We start from the raw sequence: 27,349 nt of genomic DNA, 5'->3' as shown, positions 1-27,349 counted from the left end.
CAACACTGGTTCTAGCATAAAGAAAAGGAGTACTTGTGGCACCTTAGAGACTAACAAATTTAGTAAGCATGTAACCTTCTGGATCCCTATTGTACCATCCAAAATATTGATGATTTATTCTTACTTTCTAGCTATAAATCAGTTACTGACATATGACAATAATTTACATAAGAGTGGCCATACTGGGTCAGACCAAAGGTCCATCTAGCCCAGTATCCTGTCTTCTGACAGTGGCCAATGCCAGGTGCCCCAGAGAGAATGAACAGAACAGGTAATCATCAAGTGATCCATCCCCTGTTGCCCATTCCCAGCTTCTGGCAAACAGAGACTAGGGACACCGTCCCTGCCCATCCTGGCTAAAAGCCATTGATGGACCTATTCTCCATGAACTTACCTAGTTCTTTTTTTAACCCTGTTATAGTCTTGGCCTTCACAACATCCTCTGGTAAAGAGTTCCACAGACTGACTGTGCGTTGTGTGAAAAAATACTTCCTTTTATTTGTTTTAAACGTGGTACCTATTAATTTCGTTTGGTGACCCCTAGTTCTTGTGTTTTGAGAAGGAGCAAATAACACTTGCTTATTTACTTTCGCCACATCAGTCATGATTATATAGACCTCTACCATATCCCCCCCCTTAGTCATCTTTTTCCAAGTTAAAAAGTCCCAGTCTTATTAATCTCTCCTCATATGGAAGCCGTTCCATACCCCTAATCTTTTTTTTTTTTTCCTTTTCTGAACCTTTTCGAATTCTAATTTATCTTTTTAGAGATGGGGCGACCACATCCGTGTGCAGGCATACCATGGATTTATATAGAGGCAATATGATTTTACGTTAGACTTCATGACAACCTAATTAACTTAATAGCCACTAACAAGAGACTTGCTTGCTGAAAGTACAAATTGTCAACTGTTTCTCCTTTTGTTTAGTTTACATTCTCAGAGTTCTAATAGATTAGAGAGGCATGATTTATTTTGTATAAGTGGTGCTGGCTTGTCCCTATCATATAATTATCATTCTATTTTTAATCATAGTTTCATCCAGTTTTCCTGATATTTGAAAGTGGGCTGACTGATCTGAGATTCTCAGCATCACTTCTATTCAGCAATAGGTAAAACATTTACTGTCCTCGGGCATTTAAATGGCTATACTTTGTTAGCACTTCAGTCACTTCAGGTTCCACCTCAAGTCATTCATGTATCCAGTCCTAGTAATAATTTGTTCTTAAGTTTATCTATTTGTTCCAATACTGCTACTTTTGATACTTCAGTCTCTCGTGGTACCTACTCCTTATTACCTCAAAGAGTAGATCTTGGATTGACATCTTCAACATTTTTAGGGGTGAAGAGCAAATCCCAACTCATTTAATTTCTTTGCAATTTCCTTGTCCTCCATTGACTCCCTAGTAGGTCTGGTACTAGTGTTAATATTGTAGTACATTTAATTGGCAAAGAAACAGTCCAAAGTTGGCATCTGATTAATTCTCTGTTCACCATCTTTTTTTTTTTTTTTTGTGATCTCTGTGTAACACTGATTGATTACTTTTAACATGCACAGTAGCAAGTGTAACTTTTTGTACCTGTTTAAGTTCTTTAGTGAAGCTTGCTGGGCTAAGTAGCTGTTTCACCTACAAGCTAGAAAAAAGACCTTCCTTCTGAGCTCATGTAATTTCAATGAGTGCATTGTGTTCCTAAGTGCTGGGTGCAAAGGCATGGTGGGTAAATACTGCTGCCAGCAGATTTGAAAAAAACAAATGCAGTGACATAAGCCTGAAACTGAAAAGCTGTCCAAGTTGAGCTATGAATTCCCCTCTTGGAGGGTGCTATTGATACCTTCGACATTTAGCAGCTGCAGGAATCAGGCTTGTGAATGGAGTCCCTTGTCTGCATCAACTGAGCCAATTAGAAGTGTCTTGGTTTAGCCAACAGGAAATGACACTGCAGCCAGTACCTAAATATAGTGTGTATGCGTGCATATCTGTGATTACATACACACTTTCTTCCACTCAGAAGGTTCTCTCAGAAACTGGAGAAGACAGAGAGACAGAGCTGGCACAACTATAACTCTCAGCATAAAAGAAGACTGAGTTGTTTTGCTGTGAATATCAGATTCACAGTGTGAGTTTTCAAGCTCTAGATGTGAGAACCAGAAAAATTCTTAATATCATTGCCTGGTCTGCTCTCATTTTTATGGGCTGAGGGCAGGAGTATTCATGCTTGAGCTTGTCATTTTTTGGAAAGAAAGGAAAAAATTCAGCTTATTTGCTCTTTCAACATAAAAGCATCCGAAGGAGTGAGGGGCATGAAAGACATCACATTTTAAAAATATTTTTCTTGTGTTTAAACAAAAAAAGTATTATAAAGTCTGTTTTGGTCAAACAAAGAAAATAGCTATACTCTTGAACAACATGTGGCAGCTGGTGCTACATGTATGAGTTTTTGGAAACTTTGTTAAAGCCAGTGTTGGTGTTTCTAGTGACTGTATAGACTTGGTAGTTATTGAATATTCATTGTGGTTTGATGGAATTGAGCAGTGAGTCCTGCGCTAATGAGCATCTTGGGATTGCGTTTAAGAGTTAAATTGATGTACTGGAAACTCAGATTGTATCAGCTCACCTGGGGAACTTTGCCCTCGGAATATCCTCAGAAAGGTAAGCAGTATTGCCAAACCCTAACATTATAAAATCATCAGTCACACCTCAAAAAACCATGAGATTTGACTTTAAAAATCATTTTGGTATTATTTCCTTTCTGACTTTTGAGATTTTTAGCTCATATTATCCAGCCTTTCTCTGCAACCCTGAGGGCTAGAAACTTATCTTAAAAACACAACAAAAACAAAAAACTGAGATTCTAATGCACTCATACTATTCCAGGAGTTTGGACTTTAAGAAAAATACTAAACATTACAGGAGTAATGATAAAATCGTGAGTTGGAAAGAATTACTTCAAATCACTGAAATATGATTTGGAGATCAAATAATTTGGGATATTGTCTGAGGATGTGAATAGCTGCTACTTGACATCCGCAGAACAAACTCACTTTGCCAGGTAGCTATTCTGTTAGCGTTGATGCTTCTAGCTCACTTAATCTCAGATGGGTGCACTTTTCAGATATTACTTTTGCAGTAAAATTACAGTCTGTGTCCTCCCCCAAAATTGTTTCCATCTGTCATTCTACATGTTTAATATTTCTGGAAATGTGTATTGGCGCTCTCAATCTTTTCCAGAATTGTAGAAGGTTCATTTGAGACACTTTGAAATAGATTATACAGTTGACAGCCACTTGACTTGTGGTAGTAAGTCTCTCTAAATGACTTTATACCTTGGAATTCTGTGGAAGAGGAGAAGTGTGTAGTTCTCACATGCCAAAAGTGATTATTTTTAGCTTCCTCTTTCCTAAGCTCCCTGATATGCAGAATATCACTTTGAAGTTATAAGTTGCCATAATTTAATATTTGAAGATGCACCCTTACCTAGACCTCCTTACTGTTTACGCTTACTGGGGATTGATGCTGCTGCAATTGATGCATCGGGGGTTGATTTAGCGGGTCTCATGAAGACCTGCTAAATCGACTGCAGAGTGCTCTCTGGTTGACTCTGGTACTCCACGAGAATGAGAAGAGTAAGGCAAGTTGCCGGGAGAGCGTCTCCCGTAGACGCAGTGCAGTGTAGACACCCAGTAAGTCGACCTAAGCTATGTCGACTTCTGTTACGTTATTCACGCAGCTGGAGTAGCGTAACTTAGGTTGACTTACCCCAGTAGTGTAGACAAGGCCTTAGTGGAATCTGTTCTGCTAATGGGGATGTAGCTGTACTAGATTTCTCATCATAAGTGTGTACACAGTTCCTCAGCTATCTTTCAAGCCTGTGTGTCTGTTCGTATTGCCTCTTTTACCCCAACTTGTCATTGTGTCTGTAGTTTTGCTGCTGCTCGAGTGTGGTGGTAACATAGATTTGCCATTATGGATTTTCTCAGCTCTCATAAAGCAGGTCACTTTTGCAAATATCCAAGATATTTGCTCTTTGGGTTTCACAAAGCTAAAGTACTGAAAGTTGGCTATGTTTGCTGCTCTTTTTCCTCCCACCCAAGAACAACCTTCATTATTGCATATTAATAGGGTCATTTTAGATTTTTTCCCCCACTATGACAAGTTTTTATTACCAATTCTATTAATATTTTTTCCAATAATATTGAGGTTTTTTTTCTTCAATCATTTGTATGCCTGATAGCCCTAAAGATATCCCTCCTCTAATTTGTTATTGGGTTAAAGGTGTTGGATGGAACTCCTTGCAGAGTTTAATTGGCTTGAAGGGTAAAGTGGGTGATATGCTTTCTTCTTCTTGGGCTGATCACCTGGTCTCCATAGCATTCCCAGGACACCTCCAACGTGACTTTCCTACATGGTAGTGGACGCACCACTATTAGATTACTAGGTTAACTCTCTAGTATATAAGTGGAGGTTTTTTATGTCACCTTAAAATATATTTTAAAATTGAAATAAAGCCCACTTCTCTAGGTGCTTTTATTTTAATGATTCACTCCTTTCCTCTCCAGGGTGCTTCAAGGCTACTGGTGTTTTTAGGGAGAAAGATGAAGTCTCTTATACTGTAACAATAAATGAACCATCTCCACTCAGATTATAATATAAGAATTGATCTCCTGGAAAAGAGCAATGGGTCCTCTAATCTGCAGTTGAGCATCTAAAAATGGCAATGCCAAATGTTTCAGTGGAAGGTGCAATGTCTTCATAATATATCTAGTTGTTTGCTAGTGAGCTATAGAGGGTTTTCCTTTCTGACTTCAACTGGTGAACAATTTAATCCCTAAAACAGAGGTTCTCAAACTGTGGTCAGTGGACCACCACTGGTCCGTGAGCTCCATTCAGGTGGTCTGCGGATAGTTTCCTCTGGGTGCCTGGGCAGTCACACACAAGAGAATGAAGGGCTACCCACCTAATTAGTGGAACTGCAAAGGCATTGCTCCACTAATTAGATGCCTCGACCCTGGAGAAGATGCACATGTAAGGTGAGGTAGTGGCCTTGGGGGGAATAGGAGGTAGGTGGGAGGGGGCAGTAGGCTGAGAAGAGGGGGTGGGGAGAATTTGGGATATGCAGGACTGTGGTGGCCAGAGAAAGAGGTGACAGCTCCAGGACTGTAGCTGCCGGGGAAGAGATGGCCCTCCTTCCCAGCCTGAGCTCTGTGAGGTCTGTGGTGGGGGAGAGACCCCCCCCGCCCTTTCTAACTCAGCTCGGGGGCTGCCGCGGTGGGGGGAGAGAGGGAGAGACCCCCTCCTTCCCAGCCCCAGCTCGGGGGCTGCCACGGTGGGGGAGAGAGGGCACATCCATTGCATTAGAAAGGTAAGACTACTGTTATTAAAATATGAGTTGTGCTTTTATTTGTAAAAGAACAAAAGTTTATTATTGAGTTGTTTTTTTATATAGCTCTTTTATCCAAAGCGCCTTACAATAATAGTTAGCTAACGGTACAAACATCATTTGGAAAGATCACTAAGTGGTCCGCCAGGACCCTTAGCAATTTTCAAGTGGTCCGCGAAAAAAGACGTTTGAGAACAACTGTCCTAAAACATCCAAATTTGATGATTTGTAGTCTCTTTGTATGAGCCTGGTATAAGTCTGGCAACTGGAATGTTGTATTTGGTTCTGGGCACTTGGGGTTCACAAGTTGTTTGGAATTGGGGAAGAAACAAAAAATGATGTGTGCCACAAGGATGATCTATTGTTTCAGAAACATCAAAAGGGGTGCAGAGGCAAGATAAAGAATACATAAGTCTACAAATGTTTGGAAGGGTATTGACAGAAAGAAGAGAGGAATTCAGTCTAGTGCAACAGTGTACATTTTAGGAGTAATGAGATGAAGAAGCTTAAACCTTCAGTGACAAAAAGGTGTATTTTTTTTTTATGTCAAGATAGCTATTGATGTAAAATCCTAGTGGAGACAAGGACCTGTAGCGTTTACCTTCGTGTGGCTGATCAAGGTTAACCCTGTACTCCCACCTGAGGTTTTTCTCAACTAGCCACACTGAGGTAAACACTACAGGGCCTTGTCTCCACTAGGATTTTACATCAATAGCTATTCAATTTTACATGAGGACAGCCATCTCAGTGTAAAAACAACAACAAAAACCAACTTTTTTGCTTCCCCCACATCCCCAGTCTCTCCACCCCAGCGTCACTCCCCTTGACCTCTTCTCCCCTTCAACATCCCCTGTCCCTTTAGCTGATGCCCTCGTATCTAAACCCACCACATAAATAAATAGTGAAACCGATGTGTTTGCTGCCATCACATTGTTCATTCTTGTGTGTTCCACCTCTTTCTGCACCCTGTGCCTGCCTTAGCTATTTAGATTGTAACTCTTCAGGGCAGGGACTATCCTTTGTGTTTCATGTTTGTACAGTGCTTAGCACAACAGAGTCCCAGTCCATGACTAGGGCACCTAGGCACTATGGTATTACAATTAATTTAACAATAATAGCCAAATGAGGGCAAGGGGAAATATAGGCTATCAGGAAAAACTCTCTCATCAAATTCTTTTAAAGTATGAAATATTTTTCCAATTCAAACAGAGCTCTTTCCCTTTTAGTTTCTTCATATCAAACCTCCCCTTAGATACAACAAAAATAATCCGTGGTAACAGAGTTCATTCACCATTAGGTGTCCCCTCTTAGCCAGGTGTGGCATCACAGTGCTCTGGCTGGGCTAGCTCCCCTGCCAATGGTCGCTCTGGTGCTTTCTCTGCCTGGTAACTCAGCCTTGCAGCCAGGTCATCATCTTTAGCTCACCCTTTCCAACATCCCAGTTGTCCCAACAAAAAGTCCAAAAATGCCTTTAACAGAAAGAAGTCCTCCCACCCTCTGTAGGGTTCCTCCTCAGTCAGTCTTTGGCACAATCTACAGCACCCTTGCTAGGCTTGATGATCCTTTCTAGGGGCTTATACCAAACAGTGAGGTCTGCTCCTTTACATTTGCTGTGGTTTTTCTTGGGCCACTTCTTACCTCTTGTCTCACACTCCACTCTGGGGCTCCCAGGCACTTCTCTGGTTTGTCGGAGTCTCTCCCAGGCATCATTCTGGGATGTATTAGCAGGAGTGTTGTAAGCAGGACACAAGAAATAATTCTTCCACTGTACTCAGCACTAATAAGGCCTCAACTGGAGTACTGTGTCCAGTTCTGGGCACCACACTTTGGGAAAGATGTGGACAAATTGGAGGAAAGCCAGAGGAGAGCAACAAAAGCGATTAAAGGTCTAGAAAACATGACCTACAAGGAAAGATTGAAAAAAATTGGGTTTATTTATTCTGCAGAAAGCTGAGTCTAACAGTCTTCAAGTACGTAAAAGATTGTTGTAAACAGGAGGGTGACATATTGTTCTCCTTAACCACTGAGGACAGGACAAGATGTAATGGGCTTAAATTGTAGCAAGGGAGGTTTAGGTTAGACGTCAGGAAAAATTTCCTAACTGTCAGGGTAGTTAAGCACTGGAACAAATTACCTAGGGAGGTTGTGGAATCTCTGTCGTTGGAGGTTTTTAAGAGCAGGTTAGACAAACACCTGTCATGGATGGTCTAGATAATATTTAGTTCTGCCTTGAGTGTATGGGACTGGGCTGGAAGACTTCACAAAGTCCCTTTCAGTCCTATTATTCTATGATTATTGATAATTACTGATTTCCCCTTAGCCCTTCAATCTAGAAAGTTAAATAAAAATCGCAGGCCCATCCACTTCTTTTGCACAGTGGGGGGGAGCCAGACAGGGAGCCAGATTCTGGCAACTAAGATTGCCCAACTGCTGCAGGAAGTGGAAGGATGCACCCCATCAGCAATGACTTCCCATGTCGGACAGAGCCCCCTCCTGGCCTCAGCCCTTTAATGCGGGAGTGGACAGGGCCGCTCTGAAGGACTTGGATCAGGAAGGGACTCTGTTTGGCAGGAGAAGTGGACATGGCTTTATGTGGGTGGTCTCAGCTGCCAGGAATAGGCCCCGGCCCAACTAGTTACCCTACTGCGCAGCTACTGCAACCCCCAACCTGCAGTTGCCCTTCTCTGCAAGCAGAAGCTGATGACACAGAGCCCCAGGGAACAGAGCCTTGTCTTTTTTCCCCTGCTAGACTGAGCCTGCACAGGGGAAGCAGGCAGGGCTGCGCTGAAGGGCCAGCAGGGTCAGGATGGGGGCTCTGTCTAACAAGGGCACCAGTGCTCAGTGGCTGTGGCTTTCCACTCCCCTCCTGACTGGCCTTTCAGCATGGCCCCATCCACTTTCTCTGAACAGTGGTGGAGAGAGATGGGCAGAAGCTGTGTCCTGGCAGCTGAGACCACCCAGCTGCTGCAGGGAGGGAAGACTTCCTCAGCTGCCAGATGGTTAGTAAACATCCCCCCGCCCACTACCCTTTGGTTGTTTTTTTTAACTGATTTTCTCCCATTTTTAATTTTTTTTTTTTTTTTTTAGTAAAAATCCACTATTTCCTGGGAAATTTAAAACAAAAACTGAAAAGGAAGGGCCTTAAGTATAGTCAGTTTCAACTCCTTCCCCCCGGCTAGTTAGTTTCTCTTTTGCTGCTGTTAAATCCTTACAAACATCAAAAGGAATGCAGAGAAACCCTTGTAAAAATTACAGGAATTTCAAAAATTCCTTTTTAAAGGCAGCTCTATAAACTGGTTTGTTTATTTAGTCAATTTAAAAATAATCTGTTTGACAGTGGCCCTTTGAAATAACATAAGTGATCTGACTTGGATCTTCATAAACAAAAAATGCAGGTTTACTGTGCTGTTTATACTTTTAGTCTTTTAAAAAGGTATGAGTTAGGACCAGAATGTCAACGTCAGCACATTCTTTATCACCGATTATCAGTTTTTTAGTTTTTGTACATCTTACTCACTCTTTTAATGTTTCTTTAACGTAGTTACTTTTCGATTCCTGGAAATAGCATATGAGCAGTTGCATGTGGTATGGAAAATGACTCAAGCTGGGTGGCCCCTTTACTGATGACATGGTAGAACATTTGGATGAAAGCTAAAAGTTTCCTTGGAGAAAGCATGATTCTTATGGTCTTAATTTGCTAAAGCTAATGTAACAAGACTAACTTGCTTGATGCCAGAGGTGTTTCAGCTTGTCTGTTCTCCACCTCTTCCTTAAGCTGTCCAGAGCGCTTTGGGAAGCTCCACCCTTATTATACTTCTAGCTATAGTAGCTAGATAGAGCACAGAATGTATTTTCTCAGTAACGACTCCTCTTGCTCCTGGAGTGATGCTTTTCCTATTGGTTCCCAGTCATGTGAGTAATAATCACATGGAATGACTTGTGCTGGGAGTGGAATTCTAAGACTGCTTGTGTCTAGCAGTTCCTTTTGCTTGCTGTCGAGCACAGTATGATCCTGGGAACGGTTCTACTACAGTCCAGCAGTTATGGCAAAGAGGAGAACCTGCTTTGCTGCCTCTGCAATGAAGCCTCTGATACTGGTTTATCTGATTTCACAGGTATGGTGCATGGAAATGCTGCACAGCACCCCTTCATTTCTATGTTGCTATGTACACTGAATAGAGGACTTAAAAGGAAACAAAAGTCTTTCTTCCTTATAGTACAAGATCAGCTATAGGAAATCTGAGGATTTCTGTTTTTGTTACATTTTTTTAGAGGATCATTAAAACTTGTCATATTGAGCAGTTATACAGATTGTATTTCAGAGGAGGAGAGAACTTTAGTGTTTGATCTGATTCTAAAATGTCAGGTTTAGGACTTTCCTTTAACTTTCTTTCTGTTCAGTCTTGTGCTGGGATGAGAAGTAACAGTAGCATGGGAAAAAGGTACCTTGCAAATTGGCTGAACGGGAAAGTGAATGTTCCAGGAAGGGAGTAAATTCTACAGTGGGAACAAAGAACAGGAAGGGGAAAGGGATGGATGAGACACATCCTTTTTCCTTGATCCAAAATGATGTAATTAGTGTGTAAGAGAAGTGATTTTCTAGACTGTAAATCTTCACTCTGGGAGTACCATAACATTAATTTTAACTTTAAGATGCATCATAAAGTTAAAAGGATCTAGAGTTTAAAAACTAGAGGTTTCTAGTTTGGTGCCCTACCCTGGATCTAAATGTCGGGCTTATAAAGTATTCACTCTACAGGGGTTATGATAATTATACATAAATGTCATTGTTTCCTTGATGAGTTAGACAGTCAACATATGTAAATATAGCTTTTTCCATCTAGCAGTTTTTTCTTTTTTCCTGCCCCTTATTCCTCCCGAAAATAAGGCTCCTATGTGCCTAAATCTCTTTTGAAAATGGGGTTAAGTCTCATAAATCCCTCAGGTGCTTTTGAATATTTTACCCCTAATTTCAATGACTGTTGAGAGTTACTCTTCAAACATCAAGCCATTGACTTCAGTTTTGCTTTTTTTGGTATGTAATACTTCTCTTATGAACATGCACAGACCTCCTAAGCATTCAAAAGGAAGTAGTGGTAGTCCCACATCTGCTTTGAATTCCTATTGGTGACTCAGTGTAGTACCACAAATGGTTTAATGTGGGTAGTGTTGCTCAAGGCTATGGAATCAGCAGCAGGTGGCATACCTACTGCCGCCTTTGGTCTGGGTTTTCCCTCTGGTTAAAGTAGCCTCTGCTGAGCTGTGTGGGCAGGCTAGTAGATACTGACTGGCTGTGGTGCTTGATTCAGCAGCATTACTAACTGAATTGATATTCTGCTCCTGATATGAAGTTAACAACTAGATTCAGAGTAACTGATTATACATCTGCTATAGTCATACCTTAAGTATGGGCTGGGTGCTCACTGCATTAGCCACCATGGCTTGAGTTGAAACACTTGCATTTTTTATCTAAAACGATATTTGATTGTAAAAGAAAACTGTGTGCCCACTTTCTTTTAAATCTCTGACTTTAAAGCAAATGCATAATAGAAACCAGGAAGATATTTGCACCCTGGTTAATGTAATTTGAGGCCAAAGTGCAAATGTCTTTAAAGAGAGTGCAAGCTCTCATCGCACACTTGTAGCATTTCTGCTCCTTTAAGGGAGGATAGTCTGGTCGTTAAAGAGCGCTAGGAGTCAGGAGACTTCCTTTGTCTCAGACTTGGTGTGTGACCTTGCCCAAGGCACTGAAAGACTTTGGCTTTGATGGAAGGCCCTACAAAAGTGTAAAGAATGTATTATTTAATTACTATTTATTTTTGCTCCATAAGGACAGCTGCTTCAAGGAATTGGTGCTCCTATCTGTTGCCACCAAAACAGTTCAGTGCTAATTATTTGACGTGTATATACACGCCCAGCTATAAGCATACTGGCACTTGTGCTGGGATACTGGCACTTGTGCTATAATTTATCCTTTGGGATTTTCTCATGTTGTCTTGTGATACCAGTGTAGTACTTTAGCATTCTCTAAAACCAATTGGTATTGATAAGATGACAGCAATCCATGTACACAAACTGTTGCGCATACCTGCAGTAAAACAGTAGGAATGAAAATATCAGTAGCTTAATACCTAGCTGCAGGTTTATTTATTGCTAGGGGAGCTTGTAACTTTGAGCCTGATGAGCTCTGCTGGTGCATGTGATAACTTTTTGGTTAGGCCTGGAATGTAGGTTACTCACCAATCACAAGATCAACAGGTCATGCTGGCAAAGGACATAACTTCTCTGAGACCTCAAATACAGATCTAGTCACTCCAGACACAAGTTTACAGTCTCCCTGAGAAGCAAGTTTGTGATTTCATGATAGTTATAAAATCTGCCAGCATAACCAACAGAGTATGTAACTATTCGTGAGTGCTGCTAAGAAAAACCTTTGATAAATTAACAATCACAACCTGTTCTGTCATGTTTGTTACAGTAGCATGAAAATGTAAAGTGGAAAAACTGAATGGATATCGCAGGAAAATCCTTACGTTTTGGTTTCCTAGCAATGAGTCTTGGCCTCCTCTGAATCCGTGCCAAATGATTGCCTGCTGCTTGGACCATGGCCAGGCCCTTACCTGTTTGTTTCTCACTGGCTTCCCTTTGTCCCCATCCTATATCACAGTTAAGCTCTCTGTCCCTTTTCAAGGCTCTGCGCGGACTAGCTCCTGCTTTTGGGTGTGCCTCTTTTTGCTGCCTCATTCTTCCCATTTTACTCAATTAACTGGCTCCTTCATGCCTTATTCCATCCTGTCTCTGAATTCCTAACACACTATTAAAAAAAAAAAATCTAAATTATTGCATTAAATGCTAGTATCAACCGCTCCATCAAGATCAAATGGCAGGTCTCCATCAAGATCAACCGCTTTAGGAAGCTTAAAATGATACAAATGTTCCCAAGCTTGATCTGGGAATATTTGTATCATTTTAAGCTTCCTAAAGCGGTTGATCTTGATGGAGACCTGCCATTTGATGTCAGTATTACTTAATGTCTCTGTCCACTCTTTCCAATTCAGCTTCCCTAAAGAGGAGGAAAAAATGTGTAAAATGATCATATGAAACATCTATTTCTCATCAATCTTACCCTCACTTCATCTTTAGAAACTTGTATGTTCCTTTCCCTTGTGGAAAAACTTCCAAAAAGTAGGGATGAGTTTGAAGAAGGGCTGATGAAATTCAGTTTCAACATAAATTACTATATATTTTCATATTTGTTTGTAACAACCTCAATATTCTCTGGTCACACAGGCTGTTTTTTATGATGCCTGGATTGATATACAACATCCATTCTTGCAAAATCCATACTTCCTGTTCTATGCAGTGCTCACAATGTTGCAGCAACGCTGTTGTGTGTGCATTGGATTTTGACATTCACAACTGTTATTCGTAGAGTAAATTCCCTCCTCTCGCTTTGTTTGTCCAGAGGCCCTTCACCGCCCCTATGGTTGTGATGTTGAACCCCAGGCACTGAATGAAGCCATCAGGTGGAGCTCTAAGGAGAACCTGCTTGGAACCACTGAGAGCGATCCCAATCTTTTTGTTGCACTTTATGATTTTGTAGCAAGCGGCGACAACACACTCAGCATCACCAAAGGTAAGGCGCGTTGTACCCTTTCAGCATCTTCATGTGGCTCCAGTTTGTTCTTATCAAGGTGTTGAGTCACAGACCTGTGACAGCTGAGATGGTAGTATGTACCTGTCGAGACAGCCCTAAGTTACAGGGAAAGCATGACTCACATCGACAGTTGTTTCTCTGCCGCTCTACAAGGGGAAGGGTATTTCATACTAAGGCTGTGTCTACACTTAAGCCACTGACAGCAGCACAGTTGCAACACTGCAGTTATGCCACTATAGCACTTCAGTGTAGAACTCACTACAGCAACAGGAGGTGGTTCTCCCATCACTGTAGTTAATCCAACTCCCCGAGAGGCGGTAGATAGAAGAATTCTTCCACTGACCTATCAACTTAGCACTGCCTATGCTGGGGGTTAGGCTGCCACTTAGGGATGTGGATTTTTCACACTCTGAGCAATGTAGCTGGGTGAACCGAACTTTATAGTGTAGTCCTGGCATAAGATGGCAGAATTAACTTCTCCCTGCAGAATTATAGGTAGCTTCCTTCAGTGCTAAAGCTGTGGGTTTAACAATGAGAAAAGAATATACTAGAATCACTTGTCACTTCATTCCACCAGAGAGAGTGGAAGAAGTGAATGTAGCTGAAGCAGATTATTTCTTTCATGAACTGCTTGCTGATAGATAGATTGGTGCCTTGCTAGCAGGTGTGGGGTTTTGTTTTTTTAACTTGTGTAACAGGGACCCCTACTGGAGAAATAACTCATTGCAGCGATTACTCATTAGTACTCAGTTGATGATCCAAGGAGCATAATTATTACCATCCCAATACTCCAAAAATCACCTATGCCTAACCTTCCCATTGCAGTGTGAGAAGTTTCATAGTTTTTCTTCAGAAATAGTAAACTTTCGGGTTAGGCCTATAGCACTAGTTTTCACTGCTAGTATCACCGCATGTCCTTCAGCCTTAGACAGGACATTGATTGAGTGGCAGTTAGCAGAAGCCTTGGGGGTGCTGGGCATTAGTGACCAAACTAACTATTGGCAGGTGGGACATTGATGCCGCACCTGCTCTGAAACTGTCAGCTTTCAAAACACTAGTTCTTCCCTGATCCTGTCAGCAGCTGCTGATTTGACAAGTATCTCCATCACCACAAAAAACTAATCCCAGCACCACTGCTGTCAACATGCACACAGATATTCTGGGAAAGTTAGCCACACAAGTTAGAGAATTGCTCCTGGCCCAGAGGGCAGGTAACTGAACAGCCTGAGGAGCACTGCACTGTGATACTAGTACTGAGATCTAGAATCTCATGGGCCTACAGTGGTAATATATGCAGGCTTCTTTATCTGTCTGTAGTGACCCTTTCAACTTTATCGCCCATATACAGATTTCACTGTCCTGCTGCCTCAACTCAATGGAAATCAAAGGCTTCTTTAAATATACCAAGGAACATATCAGCTTGGAGATTTTAGCACTTGTGTCAGTGGATGCCAGAAAAATGTATCTTGCTGCACAACCATTTTTAAAGGGGTTGGTTTTAAGTCATCCAACCTAGAATGGGTCCTCAACCTCTTAGGAAAGCATCAGCTCCCTGCTCCAGAAATCTAAACCAGAGGAAGCACTGGAATTGGTTGACATATGTGGAAATGTGGTTATATGTTAATAAGTTTTAGCTGAGTATCCAAACTGGAGCAATTAGGGAATAGTGTCTTCGCTGTTCTGCTCCTCAGATTTGGAGGTTGTCAAAACTATTCTCCCCTCCTACTCTGCCCTGGCTCCTAAATCTAGGTTAAAAGCTAACCTGAGTCCACTTTCTGAATTTTACTTTTTATCTACTTAAAAATTACATGGAGCAGCTTGGGAATGTTGTATTAAAGGGTCATTGCCAAAGACTTGTATTCTCTAGCTGCAAAGGCAGGATTAGTTAACTAGTAGTATGTGCACTCAAAGAAGACTGACCTGATTTCAGCTTGATTCCCCCTACCAACTCTTGTCCCCATCCTCAGGTGAGAAGCTACGAGTCCTGGGTTACAACCAGAATGGTGAATGGAGTGAGGTATGTTCTAAGAATGGGCAGGGATGGGTGCCAAGCAACTATATCACACCAGTGAACAGCCTGGAGAAGCATTCCTGGTATCATGGGCCTGTGTCACGCAGTGCAGCAGAGTATCTGCTGAGCAGCCTCATCAATGGCAGCTTCCTGGTTCGTGAAAGCGAGAGCAGCCCGGGGCAGCTGTCCATCTCTCTCCGGTACGAGGGGCGTGTTTACCACTACAGGATCAATACCACCGCAGATGGAAAGGTAAGGCCTGCTCCAAGGAACACAATGGGAAAAGAAAATAGGGGGTGTCTCGATTATTTTGTCTTGTACAAGTGAAGGGTGAAAAAAAGTGTATTGATTTAATTGGAAAGAGGGAACGTCTGTCCACACTATATTCCCTAATCCAAGAAATAACACTTTTGTAGAAATCCTCAGAATGCTGTTAATTGTCCTTGTTGAGTGGGTGACTGGAGAGCAGAATAGTGGTGGTTTGATGTAGTTACAGATCTATTTCAATTGGCCCTGGCAGGAACAGTCTGTATGTGAGAATAAGCAAGACTTTGTTAAACCAACAGTTGTTTGTCTTTGGCACAATTAGGGTGTGGTGTGTCATATCTGGGGGAGATTCCACTGGTCCTAAAGAGGTTGGAGACTGCACTTTACAATAGTTTTGGTTTTAAAATTATGGAAAGCATGGGGGATGTCATCAGACAAGCCGATCACTTCAGCAGCTGTATTTTCCCAACCTGCCTCTTGCTGCAGCTGTAAACCCTATGTATTGGCCTGTTCTATTTCCCTATCAAACTGAGAGCAAATTTATTTATGAATTCCCTTCATATTTATTTGAATGTTTTTACTGTCCTGTCTTCCACTATCACTGAAATATTTCAGATATCTACCTCGTTAAATGGATTCTTGATCCTTTCTCATCAGGTGTATGTGACAGCCGAAAGCCGCTTCAATACATTAGCAGAACTAGTTCACCATCATTCTACAGTGGCAGATGGACTGGTGACAACCTTGCATTACCCAGCACCCAAATGCAATAAGCCAACAGTCTATGGAGTGTCCCCCATCCATGACAAGTGGGAGATGGAACGAACAGATATCACCATGAAGCACAAACTTGGGGGGGGGCAGTATGGTGAAGTGTACGTTGGTGTCTGGAAGAAATACAATCTCACAGTTGCTGTGAAAACACTAAAGGTGGGTTTTAAGACCACTGTGCACTCACTGTTTCATTAGAAGTGTGTGTTTAGGCAACAGAAGAGTGCAGTGTGCTCTTAGTTCTGGAATGTTTTGCACCTGCTAATGCCAAACACATCTGGAAATTGAGTGGGGAAACTCTAACTCCTATGCTGACTATACAGTAGCCTGCAGGGAAGAAAGGTTAGCTACAACAAACTTTAAGCTCTGTGAGGGCTTAAAAGCAATTAGAATTCCCTGGTCAAGTCTGTTCTCCATGGAGACTGAGTGTCTAAGGCAGGGCTATTGTAACAGCCACCTGGAAGAAGAAAATGAGTTATGGAGGTTTCTCAGAGAACAAGGGGTAAGGAAAACTTCTCCTTCTCCACCCCACTCCTGCCTCTGGAAAACTTCAGAACCCTCTCCCCTCTACACACCCTTCATTTAAGTTCCAACATTGTGCAGTCTGATTCTTTAGTGGTTATTGACTTTCATTAACACTCATTTAAAATGCTGGGGGATTGTAAGATTCTAGAAGATCCCAGAAGCAGGCACAACAGAAGCAAGGTTATTGAGTTCAGTATCTGGTTGGGAACCCTGATATGAACAATGAAGGCACTCATGCTGAGAGCAAAGCAGAGCTTTCAGCACTTGTATTAGCACAATTAGTAAAGAGACACAAGCTCCAAACCATATACAAAGATAACATTAACTTTGTAGTACTGTTATCTCTTGTACCATTCCTTGCATATAGTCCCACACACTTCTTTGGGAATCTGGCAATGAATGACAAAAAACCTGCTCTGTCCTTGGCTTGCCAAGCGAATCCAGTGGTCTAGATCAACCAATGATGACCACACACATACCTCCTTACATTGTGGTCTGCCCTGTTATAGGGCTAGAACCTGTCATAAATATTCGAGTGCCCAGCCTCCCTTGTCCGTATTTAACTTCCTCACCCTACGGGTGCCTTTTATCCTATAGGGTTGTATACCTATGATTTTAACTTCTTAAAATATACATCAATTTGTTGTCAAGGCAAGTTTTGTGGTTAAGCATCTGCAACGATCCATTGTAAAATATCCAAACTTACTATTCGTTCAGTGTTCCTGCAGTTACCTGGTATTGTTATGCACAAACCCTCACCCCCCCCCCCCAACAAACAAACAAAAAACATGCTATTCCCAGTTCTGCAAAACTCAGAGTAATTGTCAGGCCATTTTTCTATGTCAGAGGTCATAGGCCTCAAAGCCTTATGGTAACTTATGTCCTGTGTTAAGCGCGTAAGCTAATATCTTGGAGGATACAGGCCTATAGGTTCCTTGTGTTACTGCTAAGTAAAATAAAATGCTAAAGCTAGCTCTATGGTCTACAACTGTAGTTGTCATCTTTCCAGGTGAGGACACTTTGGCAGGATTCCCTTGTATAACCAATCAAAACTACTCCTTAGTCAGAAGGACTGCTAATAATTGACCTCAGGCTCTCTTTCCCTCCAGAGACTTGAGCTCCCTAGCCTTTTTAGACTTGATGGACTAAGGAGCAAGAAATCACAAATTAAGCTTGAAGCTCCCAAGTGTCAGTGTAGATCAGTCGCTAGGCTGTTAAAGTTGCTGAACCATACTGCAGATGTCCAGTCAGCTGGGCCAGAGGTTATGGAGTCCTTTGATGTTTTTTGTTCAAAGCCTGAGAAGCAATACCTATGTTGTCCAGTCGGGGGTGGGAAAGAAATGGACATGCTTTTTTGCAAACACTAGTGCATTAATGAAACCAGAAATGAGAAACAGATACAAAAGAATTCATCTCCAGTTCCTGTGTTGGAACAGTGCAGTGTTAAAACAGACCTTAAAGTCATTAAGAAGGGTTTGCCTGTTTTGTTTTGTCCCATTTTTCCAGGAAGATACCATGGAAGTGGAGGAGTTCTTGAAAGAAGCTGCTGTGATGAAGGAAATCAAGCACCCAAATCTAGTGCAATTATTAGGTGAGTAAAGGGGTTTGATCTCTTTCTGTGCTTACTGTCTTAATTTCTATTGAAACTGAATCTTTGTTTAAAAACAGTGACAGCTGTCATATCACTGACCTGCTTTAGTCTATGCACTATTCTTGCAAAGTTGGGGTCTAGTCTGGGTTTAAGCTAACAGTATGCTCCAAAGTGTACACTTGTGGCAGTGGCATTCAAACTTGGCCTAATTGAAGGCCATTTTGAGAACTTGCCTGGAGCTACGGGACACCCCAAATTTTAATCCAATACTTAATAGAGAACTATGACTTCAATTGACAGAGTCCAGCAGGCAATGTTACCTGGATGCTTGGATCAAACTGCATATTCAGATCTGTCACTTCTTTGGAAGGTGCCTCTATTTAGACAGCATTGGTTTATGCTGTTGTACTCTGAGCTGCATTTGACCTAAGGATGATGTTTAGGCCTGCCTGGGTTTATAGTGTCCTCACCTTTGTGGTATGTGTACTCTTGGGGCACTAGACTGAAGTCCCAGTGCTTTAGCCCTACACGATATGTTTGACAACATACATACTGAAGTTTGAGTCTTCTGTTCTGTGTGCTCTCTCTCACTTTAGTGTGTGTGTGTTTATAACAGTTATCACTGCACTGAGGGAGATGATGTCATATCTAAAAGAAAGTATGATAGTGTCTTGTGTGAATGAGACTGTCATTTATAGCCTTTGCCCAGTTACTTATATGAACAGAAAGACATCTATTGATAAAAGCCCCACTGAATAGATTAACTATATCTGTAACTAATAACAATACAAAGCAACCAAATCTCTACTGCTGTGGGAAAGGACTAATATGCATATCACCAAATAAATATTAGTGTGTTGTCCTCTGGGTTCAAATATAACAATTAGATAACTGCAGTGGTGAGGCAAATGAAGAGACAAGTTCATACTGAAGCAACACATGAGTGGAGGAAATATGCAGGCTTTGCAGCTTGGCCATACCCAAGTTCTCTCACTGGAATGTGTATGGTAGGGTGATTACTGCTACATAGTCAGCATAGCTCTTAATTCTGTGGAATAGTGTGGAAAGATTCTCTATAGACATTAGATCCCAAATCTTCGCTAGTGTATAGTCCCATCTGCTGCCGCACCTGGACTGGACTTTGGGAGCCAAGCTGTCCTCTTAGAGTAGGGCAAAAGGAAATAATGCTGGGAATGTGAAGAACTCCAGTAATCTCAATCACTCTGCACCCATTATCAAGTAGACACAGATGATGCCTCCGCCCAGCCCTGTCTGGTAGCTGGAGGAGAGTACAATGTAAAGAGACTTGTGTTCAAGATACACATCAGTGTTTTTGGAGTACCCCTTCTGATACATCATGTGGGAGTATGCTGTTTGTCAGTGTGAGAGAGCCAGAATGATTAGCCGTAAAAGGGAGCTACAATGGGGGTAAGACCTATTTAAAGAATTGACACTAATATCATGTTTCCCTCTACCACCGATACATGCTTTGCACACAGCTGCAATAAATGTGCAAGTTGTCAAAGGAATGTGTGTGAATGAGTCCTGATCTACAAGCAGGCTGCATGGTATTGATAGTTTACCAAGCTGTCATACATGGGAGTGTTTCACATATTTAAGTGACATTCTAACTTGTAGACCCACCCAGCTGATTCTTACCTGGTAATGACTGGCTCTAGTGGGAATTCTGATGGGCTCTCATGAGTTTGAGGGTGAGGAAAAAGATCAAATTCTTGGGGTTCAAAACATCTCTTCTTCCACTCTGCGACTGCTCTCCTATGCATATTCCATTGGATTATTAGAACTTTGGTGGTAATTACCCCAGATGTAGAGTGGCACTGAATGTGCACTTTGCCTCATGTATCTCGGTTTGTGCTAGGGCACACTGAAGTTGTTCCTGGAAAATCAAACATTCAACTTTGAGTACAACAAATGGGATAGCAGTACATTACTCTGGCAGAAAATGGTGTAAATGGATTTCAGATCCTTCAAGAGTACTGGTAAGCTAGGGCTGAGAGAATTACTTATATGTTAACTTTGTCTCTTTCACGGTCAGGAGTATGCACCCTGGAGCCACCGTTTTACATTGTGACGGAATATATGCCATATGGGAACCTGCTGGACTATCTACGAGAATGCAACCGGGAGGAGGTGAGCGCTGTCGTTCTGCTCTACATGGCCACTCAGATCTCCTCTGCTATGGAGTACTTGGAGAAGAAGAATTTCATCCACAGGTGGGTGACATGCCACCATGCTGTGTCGCAAACCCACATGGTAGTAAAAGAGAATGGGACGTTGCCCTATCGTTAAGAATGATACTTTTTGCAGTTTTTGTGGGCTTGGAAGTGGGATTTCAAGAGAGGTCACCTACAAGCTCTTTGAAGAAAATGGGGAGCCAGGGTCACCTGTTCAAATCTGTTCTAGTTCAGTAATGAAAGGGCCTGTGTGTCATGAGCTGATTTCATCCCATTCCCAGTGGGCATGTATTCATCATCACAATAGCCATTGTTGTTGGCAGTCCTAATAGAGGCCCAACAAAGAATGAACCGTGGACACTGAACTGTCTTGTCTTATTCCTAGTCGTGGTCCCTTTAGTTGGAAGCTTACATGGTCTTTGCCTGTTCTGTAGAGAGAGACCTTCCTCCTTCGGGCTGATCAGTTTCACACCTCTCAGTTGCTAAATTCACTTAAAAATACTCTATCCTTTTTTAAATGTAGGGGCATAATGATAGCTCAGCAGAAGGGTTAGGCAAAAATACACTTGCTTCCACTCATCCTGGTGTGGATGAGAGCAAATGATTGATACTAGAGGCCCTTTCAGCTTCAGTCTCAGGGCTCATCCTTCATGGTAAGAAGTGCAAAAATATTGCACACTTATTTTTATTTAAATGATAATTTGCTTCTGTGCCCAGGCCTTTGAGTAAGCACCTAGTACTATTACTGTTACCCTGTCCTTTGCCCTCATCCCTACAACCTCCCTATTGTTTGATTACCTCTTTAGTTCATCCCTTCATAAATTATATTGCAAACTCTCTGAGACAGGGTCCATGGCCTGTATTGTGCATTGTGCCTTGCACACTTTTGACTGCTTGTCCTCGTGCCTGTCACCTTCAGAGCACCTTCCCATGTCTGGGTGCAGTGTTGCAGGGTGTCTTTCAATATAGCACCCCCTGTAGTCATTCTGGTGCCACAACAGTCTGTGATTGTATGGGGCCCAGCCCTCCAGGGTTAACAGAAAAGTCCCAAAGAGAACCCGCAAGTCTAGTGGCTTTTGAGCCCCGTCCTCAACCTTAATCTAGGAGCTGATACTTGGTCTCTTCTCCTTCTGATTCCCATGCCTTCCCTCTTGTTCTGGGAAAGAGATGGGGAACCTAGGACCACCCTCTTCTCTGGGTTGTGGCCAAGGACAGTTCCTTCAAATCCTCCAACATTTTCCCAGGACTGTTCCTACCTTTTGCACAGCTTGTCAAAATCTTCTCTCAGGTCTCTGGATTCTCCTATCACCGCCTGGAATCATAGGACTGAAAGGGACCTTGAGAAGTCTTCTAGTCCAGTCCCATACACTCAAGGCAGGACTAAGGATTATCTAGACCATTCCTGACAGGTGTTTGTCTAACCTTCTCTTAAAAATCTCCAATGATGGAGATTCCACAGCCTCCCTAGGCAATTTATTCCAGTGCTTAACCACCCTGGCAAGAAGTTTTTCCTAATGTCTAATGTAAACCACGCTTGTTACAATTTAAGCCCATTGCTTCTTATTCTATCCTCAGAGGTTAACTAGAACAATTTTTCTTCCTCCTCCTCCTAACAATCTTTTATGTACTTGAAAACTCTTCCCATGTCCCCCCTCAGTCTTCTCTTCTCCAGATTAAACAAACCCATTTTTTTCCATCTTCCCTCAGGGGTCATGTTTTCTAGACCTTTAATCATTTTTGTTGCTCTCCTTTGGACTTTCTCCTATTTGTCCACATCTTACCTGAAATACGATGTCCAGAACTGGACACAATATTCCAGTTGAGGCTTATTCAGTATGGAATAGTGGTTCTTCATCACTTCTTCTTTGTCAGCTACAGTGGTATTTCTTGAAGCTGCTCCCTGCTCCTTTCACAGCAGCTAGGCTGTGACAAGTAACTCCTTTGTCTCTTGCCTAGAACTAGTCAGTCTTTCCATCCTCCGAGCAGGATTTTCCTCCTCAGCTCTGTCTCCAGAGTTAGGATAATGCCTCAGGTCTCTTTGACTCAGGTTAGTCAGTCCTACCTTCCTTGAAGCAGGATCTCCCTCTCAGCCCTTGCTCTGTAGCTAGGGTTATCTCCTAGCTTTAGGTTAATCATTATTACCCTCCTTCAAGCAGGAGTCGTGTCGTCGGCCCCCCCCCCCCCCCAGCATTTTCCTTGGAGCAGGGGTTGTGACTTAAATCAGCTGCAAGGCTTTTGCCAGTTCCTTTCAGCTGTGTGCCCTTCCTAATTATCCTTCCACTCTGGAGGGTCCAGCAGGCTAGCCTTCTCCCATCAGTGCCTGTCTGCTGGCAGGGAGGAGGCAACCTTTACATTGTTCCTTCTCCAAACTCCTTCCCAGTTGGATGGGAGAATGGGAAGCCTCGCCCCACCTTCTCTGCAAGGTTTCAAACCCTTGTAGGTACAGGTCCAGATTTCTTCCACAAGCACACTCATTCCCATGACCCTTAGGTTTCTATATGTATCTGCTGGACCCTCCCAAATCCTTAAAGGGTCAGGTAGTGGAGTGGGCAGCTGGCCACTAAGTGCTACTACTCTTGATGGCAGACTACTCTGTCATAGTGCTGTATGATATAATTAATACATTGTAGACCAACTGTGAAATGTAGAATTCTAATTAAAAATAAATTGTGCATGTGGCCCAGAAATTGGTGTGCAAAATAATGTAATGCTTGTACCACACAAGTATTGGGATGAAGAGTTCAGGATGTTCGCACCGCAGCATCCCTGTCACTGCATCTCTTCTCACTCACACAGGGACCTAGCAGCTCGAAACTGCTTGGTAGGAGAAAACCACGTGGTAAAGGTGGCTGACTTTGGCTTAAGTCGATTGATGACTGGAGATACCTACACAGCTCATGCTGGAGCCAAGTTTCCTATCAAGTGGACAGCACCTGAGAGCCTGGCCTATAACACCTTCTCAATTAAATCAGATGTGTGGGGTAAGAAGGAAAGAACTCACAATGGTCTAAGCCTTCTTCTATGCCAGCCCAGGTAGTAGGCACCTTTCCTTCCCTAGACTGCTGTCAGAGGGATGAGGAGGATGTGTTCTGATACCAGGCTAGGTCACCACATCAAAACTCAGCAATACTTTTTAGCATGCAAATCTCCCCCTCTGCCTTCCCCCATGGGCTGGCTTGAAAATACCATCAAAGGAGAGATTGCTTTATGTTACAGTACAAACAGCAGTAGCATTCAGACAGTAGAAGAGAAGGGATAAATTTATAATCATGACCTATTTTTCCTCATTTTTCAGCCTTTGGGGTGCTATTATGGGAAATTGCCACCTACGGGATGTCACCATACCCAGGTATTGACCTCTCACAGGTGTACGATCTGCTGGAGAAGGGATATCGGATGGAACAACCAGAGGGGTGCCCTCCAAAAGTTTATGAACTGATGAGGGCATGTGAGTATTTCCTTTCACTTTCAACTTGGAGGCAAAATAGAGTCTGGGGAGGTGGAGGGAATCTATAATAGGCTATGGAATCTTTTGCTTCTATCTTGCCACTTCAAATCGAGCTGATGCTGGTAGTGTTTTTAAAAACATTCACCATCTGATGGGTGTATTTGATCTGTGTAAAATGAGTGTGATGATCTCAAGCCAGTGCCTGAGGGAGCATGTATCCACTTCAGAAAATCACCATTACCACTGGCACTAGATGGCACCTTTGGAAATGTCAGCAGAGGCCAAGGACTGCATAGCCCCTGAAGGCTGAATTATCCTAACCCTGTGAAGGGGTAGCTGACCTCTTGTTGCCTCCTTGTAGCTGGGCATGGCATTGCAGCATTCTCTCTTCCCTTGGGTCTGCATCCGCTGGCTGCTCCACTTCTCCAGTGGCCTGCCCCTTCCTATGACTTGGCTCTCCGGGGTAGTCCATAAACAAAAAGCAAGGGGAATTAACATAAACAGAGTTAGCACAAGACAGAGGGGAACGCCTCCCTCTCAGGGCACATCAGAATCAGGCCCTCCTTTCCCTGAGGGAGGGACCTTCACACAGTTGTTGTCAGGAAAGATCCTGCCTTCCCATGGCCATTTCTGCAGGAGCAGAGAGTTGAAAGTCTGTTCTCTTCCCTGGCCTACCCACAAGTGAGCTGTTCTGCTTCCCTTTTAACTCCTCCTCAAGCCTGTGCATGTCTTGCAGGTGTGGTGGGCCAGGTCTGGCTGAGCCCAGAGCTGCTCCTTAACTCTTTGTTGTCCAGTGTGAGGTTTGTATACCCCATCATAGGCCCCACAGCACAGTTAAAAAAAAAAATCGGTGGTTTACTTCTGAAAGCGTATACTACTGGTGCTATATATACTACTTCTGTGGTTAGATAAGAATTCAGTCTCCAGGACCGAGGGAGCAAACAAGAAAAAACTCACTTTGAATTTAAAAAAAAAAAAAAAGAAAAATGGAAAAGCTGATGTTGGTGACATGGTGCTTGGTTTAAATCCAGTGACATAATTCCTGACCCATCAACACCACATCATTGCTATATCTTGCATGTACTGGGACCTGTTCCACAGCCAGTGAGTGTATCAGTAGGATATTGTAGTCTGTCAGGTAGTAGGTTAGAGGCTTTTCTACCTTCCTCAGTGAAAATACTGATTGTCCACTATTCCTGCTTCATACACTGAGACCTTCCCTGCTTTCTCGTGCTGCAGGCTGGAAATGGAATCCCCCAGACCGACCATCTTTTGCTGAGACCCATCAAGCCTTTGAAACAATGTTCCATGACTCCAGTATCTCTGAAGGCAAGTACCCTTGCTACTGTATTCGAAATGTTGAGAGTGGAGTTTCACCTCCAAGGCACTGTCTCACTGAGGCAGGCTGATTACAGGCCTACTGGTGCTCACCTTGCTAGAATACTGAGGCCATTTGACTGCATTTGATAGGTTCTTCTCAACATGTGCAAACTTGTGTTCATATTCATTGCAATGGATACACTTCAGAAGTATTTCAGTGCAGGGGAAACTGAAGTAATTCATTCAGGTACAAAGAGGAGAGATTTTTAGAAAGAATAAACTCTTGCTTCCATTGCAGACCTGAGTTTGACTGTCATTCAGGGGACAAGGGAGGAAGGTGGGTGGGTGGGTGTAAAATAGGAAGGGTTTATATTTGTGACTCCAGAAATTGCATGACTACAAATAGAAATTGTTTTCACAGAGTAGTGTCTCTGCTTTAATCTCTGAAGTCAGATTCTCCCAGCGTGCCATTGCCAGCAACAAATGATGCAACAACCTCATGGACGTAGCTAGAAAATAAATATTAGTGCTAGTCTGCACTAGAAGTGCTACAGCCGTGCAGCATCGCCAATGGGGCTGCGCCGCTGTAGTGCATCTGGTGAAGCTGCTGTACGGTCTAAGCCAACGGGAGAGAGCTCTCCCACCCGTTTAATTAATCCACCCCAACAAGCGGCAGCAGCAACATCAGTGGGAGAAACTCTCCCGCCGACATAATGCTGTCCACACGGCACTTAGGTCGGTGTCCCTTATGTCGCTCAGAGGGGTGGCTTATTCACACCTCTGAGCAACATAAGTTATACTGACATAACCTGTAGTGTAGAAAAGCCAGTAGTCTGAAACATAGTATACAGTATTAGTCACAAGAGAGGAGTACCTCAGCACCTCCTAACCAGCTTTGAAACAAAATTTAAAGAAAGTTGATCCATCATCTTCCCTACCACAGAAAAAAATACTGTCTAAAATTCCCCAGTGATGGCTTAAAATAGGGGCAATCAAACTTTTCCCAGACAAGAGGCAGCCTGGCAAGTTGCCAGGAGCTTTAAGGACCCACCTCACATGTATACATTGGAGAAAATAAAAGCTGTCCCCATATTATTTTAATATGGGGTTGCAGCATGCAAAGGTGCAGTGCCCTCAACCTTGAGCCTTGCAGCTGCCTCCTAGGTCAAGAGGGAACCCTGCATTGTGGGACCCCACTAGTCTTTGCAGGCTGCTTCTCCCTATTAAAGGTAGAGGTGGTCACTTTTTAGAACTCCTGGGTTAGCATTTGGGCCATGAGCAGATCTGTCTTAACCTGAAAGTTTAGAACGTGAAATTTTTTTTTGGTTGTTGCTGAATTTAAAAATGTAAACGAGTTACCTTGAGACCATCAGGAAATAACAAATCCTCTGCATATTTGGACTAAGTAGAGCAAAATTACGTTCACAGGCTTAATCCGTTGCTCTTCTCACCGGTCCAGTGCCTGTTGTAAAGATGCAGACTCTCGCTTTTTCCTCTGCTGTTCTTTGTTCCAACTGTTCTCCTGGCTTTTCTTACAGAGGTGGCAGAGGAGCTTGGAAGAACAGCCTCCTCCTCATCCATAGTTCCCTACTTGCCCCGGTTACCCATGCTTCCCTCCAAGACTAGGACTCTGAAGAAACAGGCAGAGAACAAGGAGAATATTGAAGGAACACAAGATACTGTGGAGCATTCAGCTTCCAGCTCAGCACCAGGTGTGGGCACAAGGAAAGCATCAATGTGACCAGAACATTGTGGGGCAGATCCTCAGCTGGTGTAAATTGTTATAGCTCTATTAAAGTCAAAGGAACTATGGATAGTTTATACCAGCTGAGCATCTGCCCTGTGTATTTTACCATGATGTTTTGTAGATTTAATAACTTATCAAATATACTCACCTGGGTATGGTGGTATTATTTAGTTTTTACCCTAAACTTGCTGTGCACTGTCAAGTTAAGGTAGGAAAGGAAAAAGTAATACAGCCATGAGCATGTACAGGGCCTGTAAATCTTGGCTGTGTTACTGTTCCTGGAGTAGTGAAGTGGAATGATCAGATTGTGGGAACACTTGATTTCTTGGGAAAGCTGAAAGTGCTGAGAAACAGGAGGATTCCAATATGGAGAAAAGCAGCATGGCTCTTTTCTTCAGAAGTATGAAATGGTACAGAACAAGTTTGGGGCTTTTTCTCA

General features: G+C 42.7%; 2 protein-coding genes across 11 annotated transcripts in view; one reads left to right on the top strand and one right to left on the bottom strand.

The window, feature by feature from the left end:
* Positions 1–27,349, bottom strand: part of TOR3A (torsin family 3 member A) — a 64,251-nt gene that overhangs the window by 20,861 nt on the left and 16,041 nt on the right. For 5 of the 8 annotated variants that reach the window (XR_013346928.1, XR_013346929.1, XR_013346924.1 and 2 more), the window contains exons 6-7: positions 19,860–20,097; positions 7,017–7,280 (exon numbers count right to left, since the gene is read on the bottom strand). The gene's annotated coding sequence lies outside the window, so the exon portion shown is untranslated. Of the gene's footprint in view, positions 1–7,016; positions 7,281–12,961; positions 13,117–15,245; positions 15,306–15,425; positions 15,574–19,859; positions 20,098–27,349 lie in introns of those variants that run through there. The other 3 variants (XR_013346930.1, XR_013346931.1, XR_013346927.1) reach the window with 3 other exon arrangements.
* Positions 1–27,349, top strand: part of ABL2 (ABL proto-oncogene 2, non-receptor tyrosine kinase) — a 75,133-nt gene that overhangs the window by 43,002 nt on the left and 4,782 nt on the right. Inside the window, exons 1-10 of one of the 3 annotated variants that reach the window (XM_077825115.1) lie at positions 2,548–2,650; positions 12,844–13,014; positions 15,003–15,298; positions 15,971–16,243; positions 18,116–18,200; positions 20,257–20,434; positions 23,192–23,376; positions 23,691–23,843; positions 25,083–25,172; positions 26,702–26,875. In XM_077825115.1, the coding sequence (XP_077681241.1) occupies positions 2,548–2,650; positions 12,844–13,014; positions 15,003–15,298; positions 15,971–16,243; positions 18,116–18,200; positions 20,257–20,434; positions 23,192–23,376; positions 23,691–23,843; positions 25,083–25,172; positions 26,702–26,875 (1,708 nt within the window). Of the gene's footprint in view, positions 1–2,547; positions 2,651–9,318; positions 9,494–12,843; positions 13,015–15,002; positions 15,299–15,970; positions 16,244–18,115; positions 18,201–20,256; positions 20,435–23,191; positions 23,377–23,690; positions 23,844–25,082; positions 25,173–26,701; positions 26,876–27,349 lie in introns of those variants that run through there. The other 2 variants (XM_077825117.1, XM_077825114.1) reach the window with 2 other exon arrangements.

The sequence above is a fragment of the Eretmochelys imbricata genome, chromosome 8 (genome assembly GCF_965152235.1).
Source record: "Eretmochelys imbricata isolate rEreImb1 chromosome 8, rEreImb1.hap1, whole genome shotgun sequence".
Classification (NCBI taxonomy): domain Eukaryota; kingdom Metazoa; phylum Chordata; order Testudines; family Cheloniidae; genus Eretmochelys; species Eretmochelys imbricata.
This window is presented reverse-complemented; position numbering and strand designations above follow the sequence as displayed.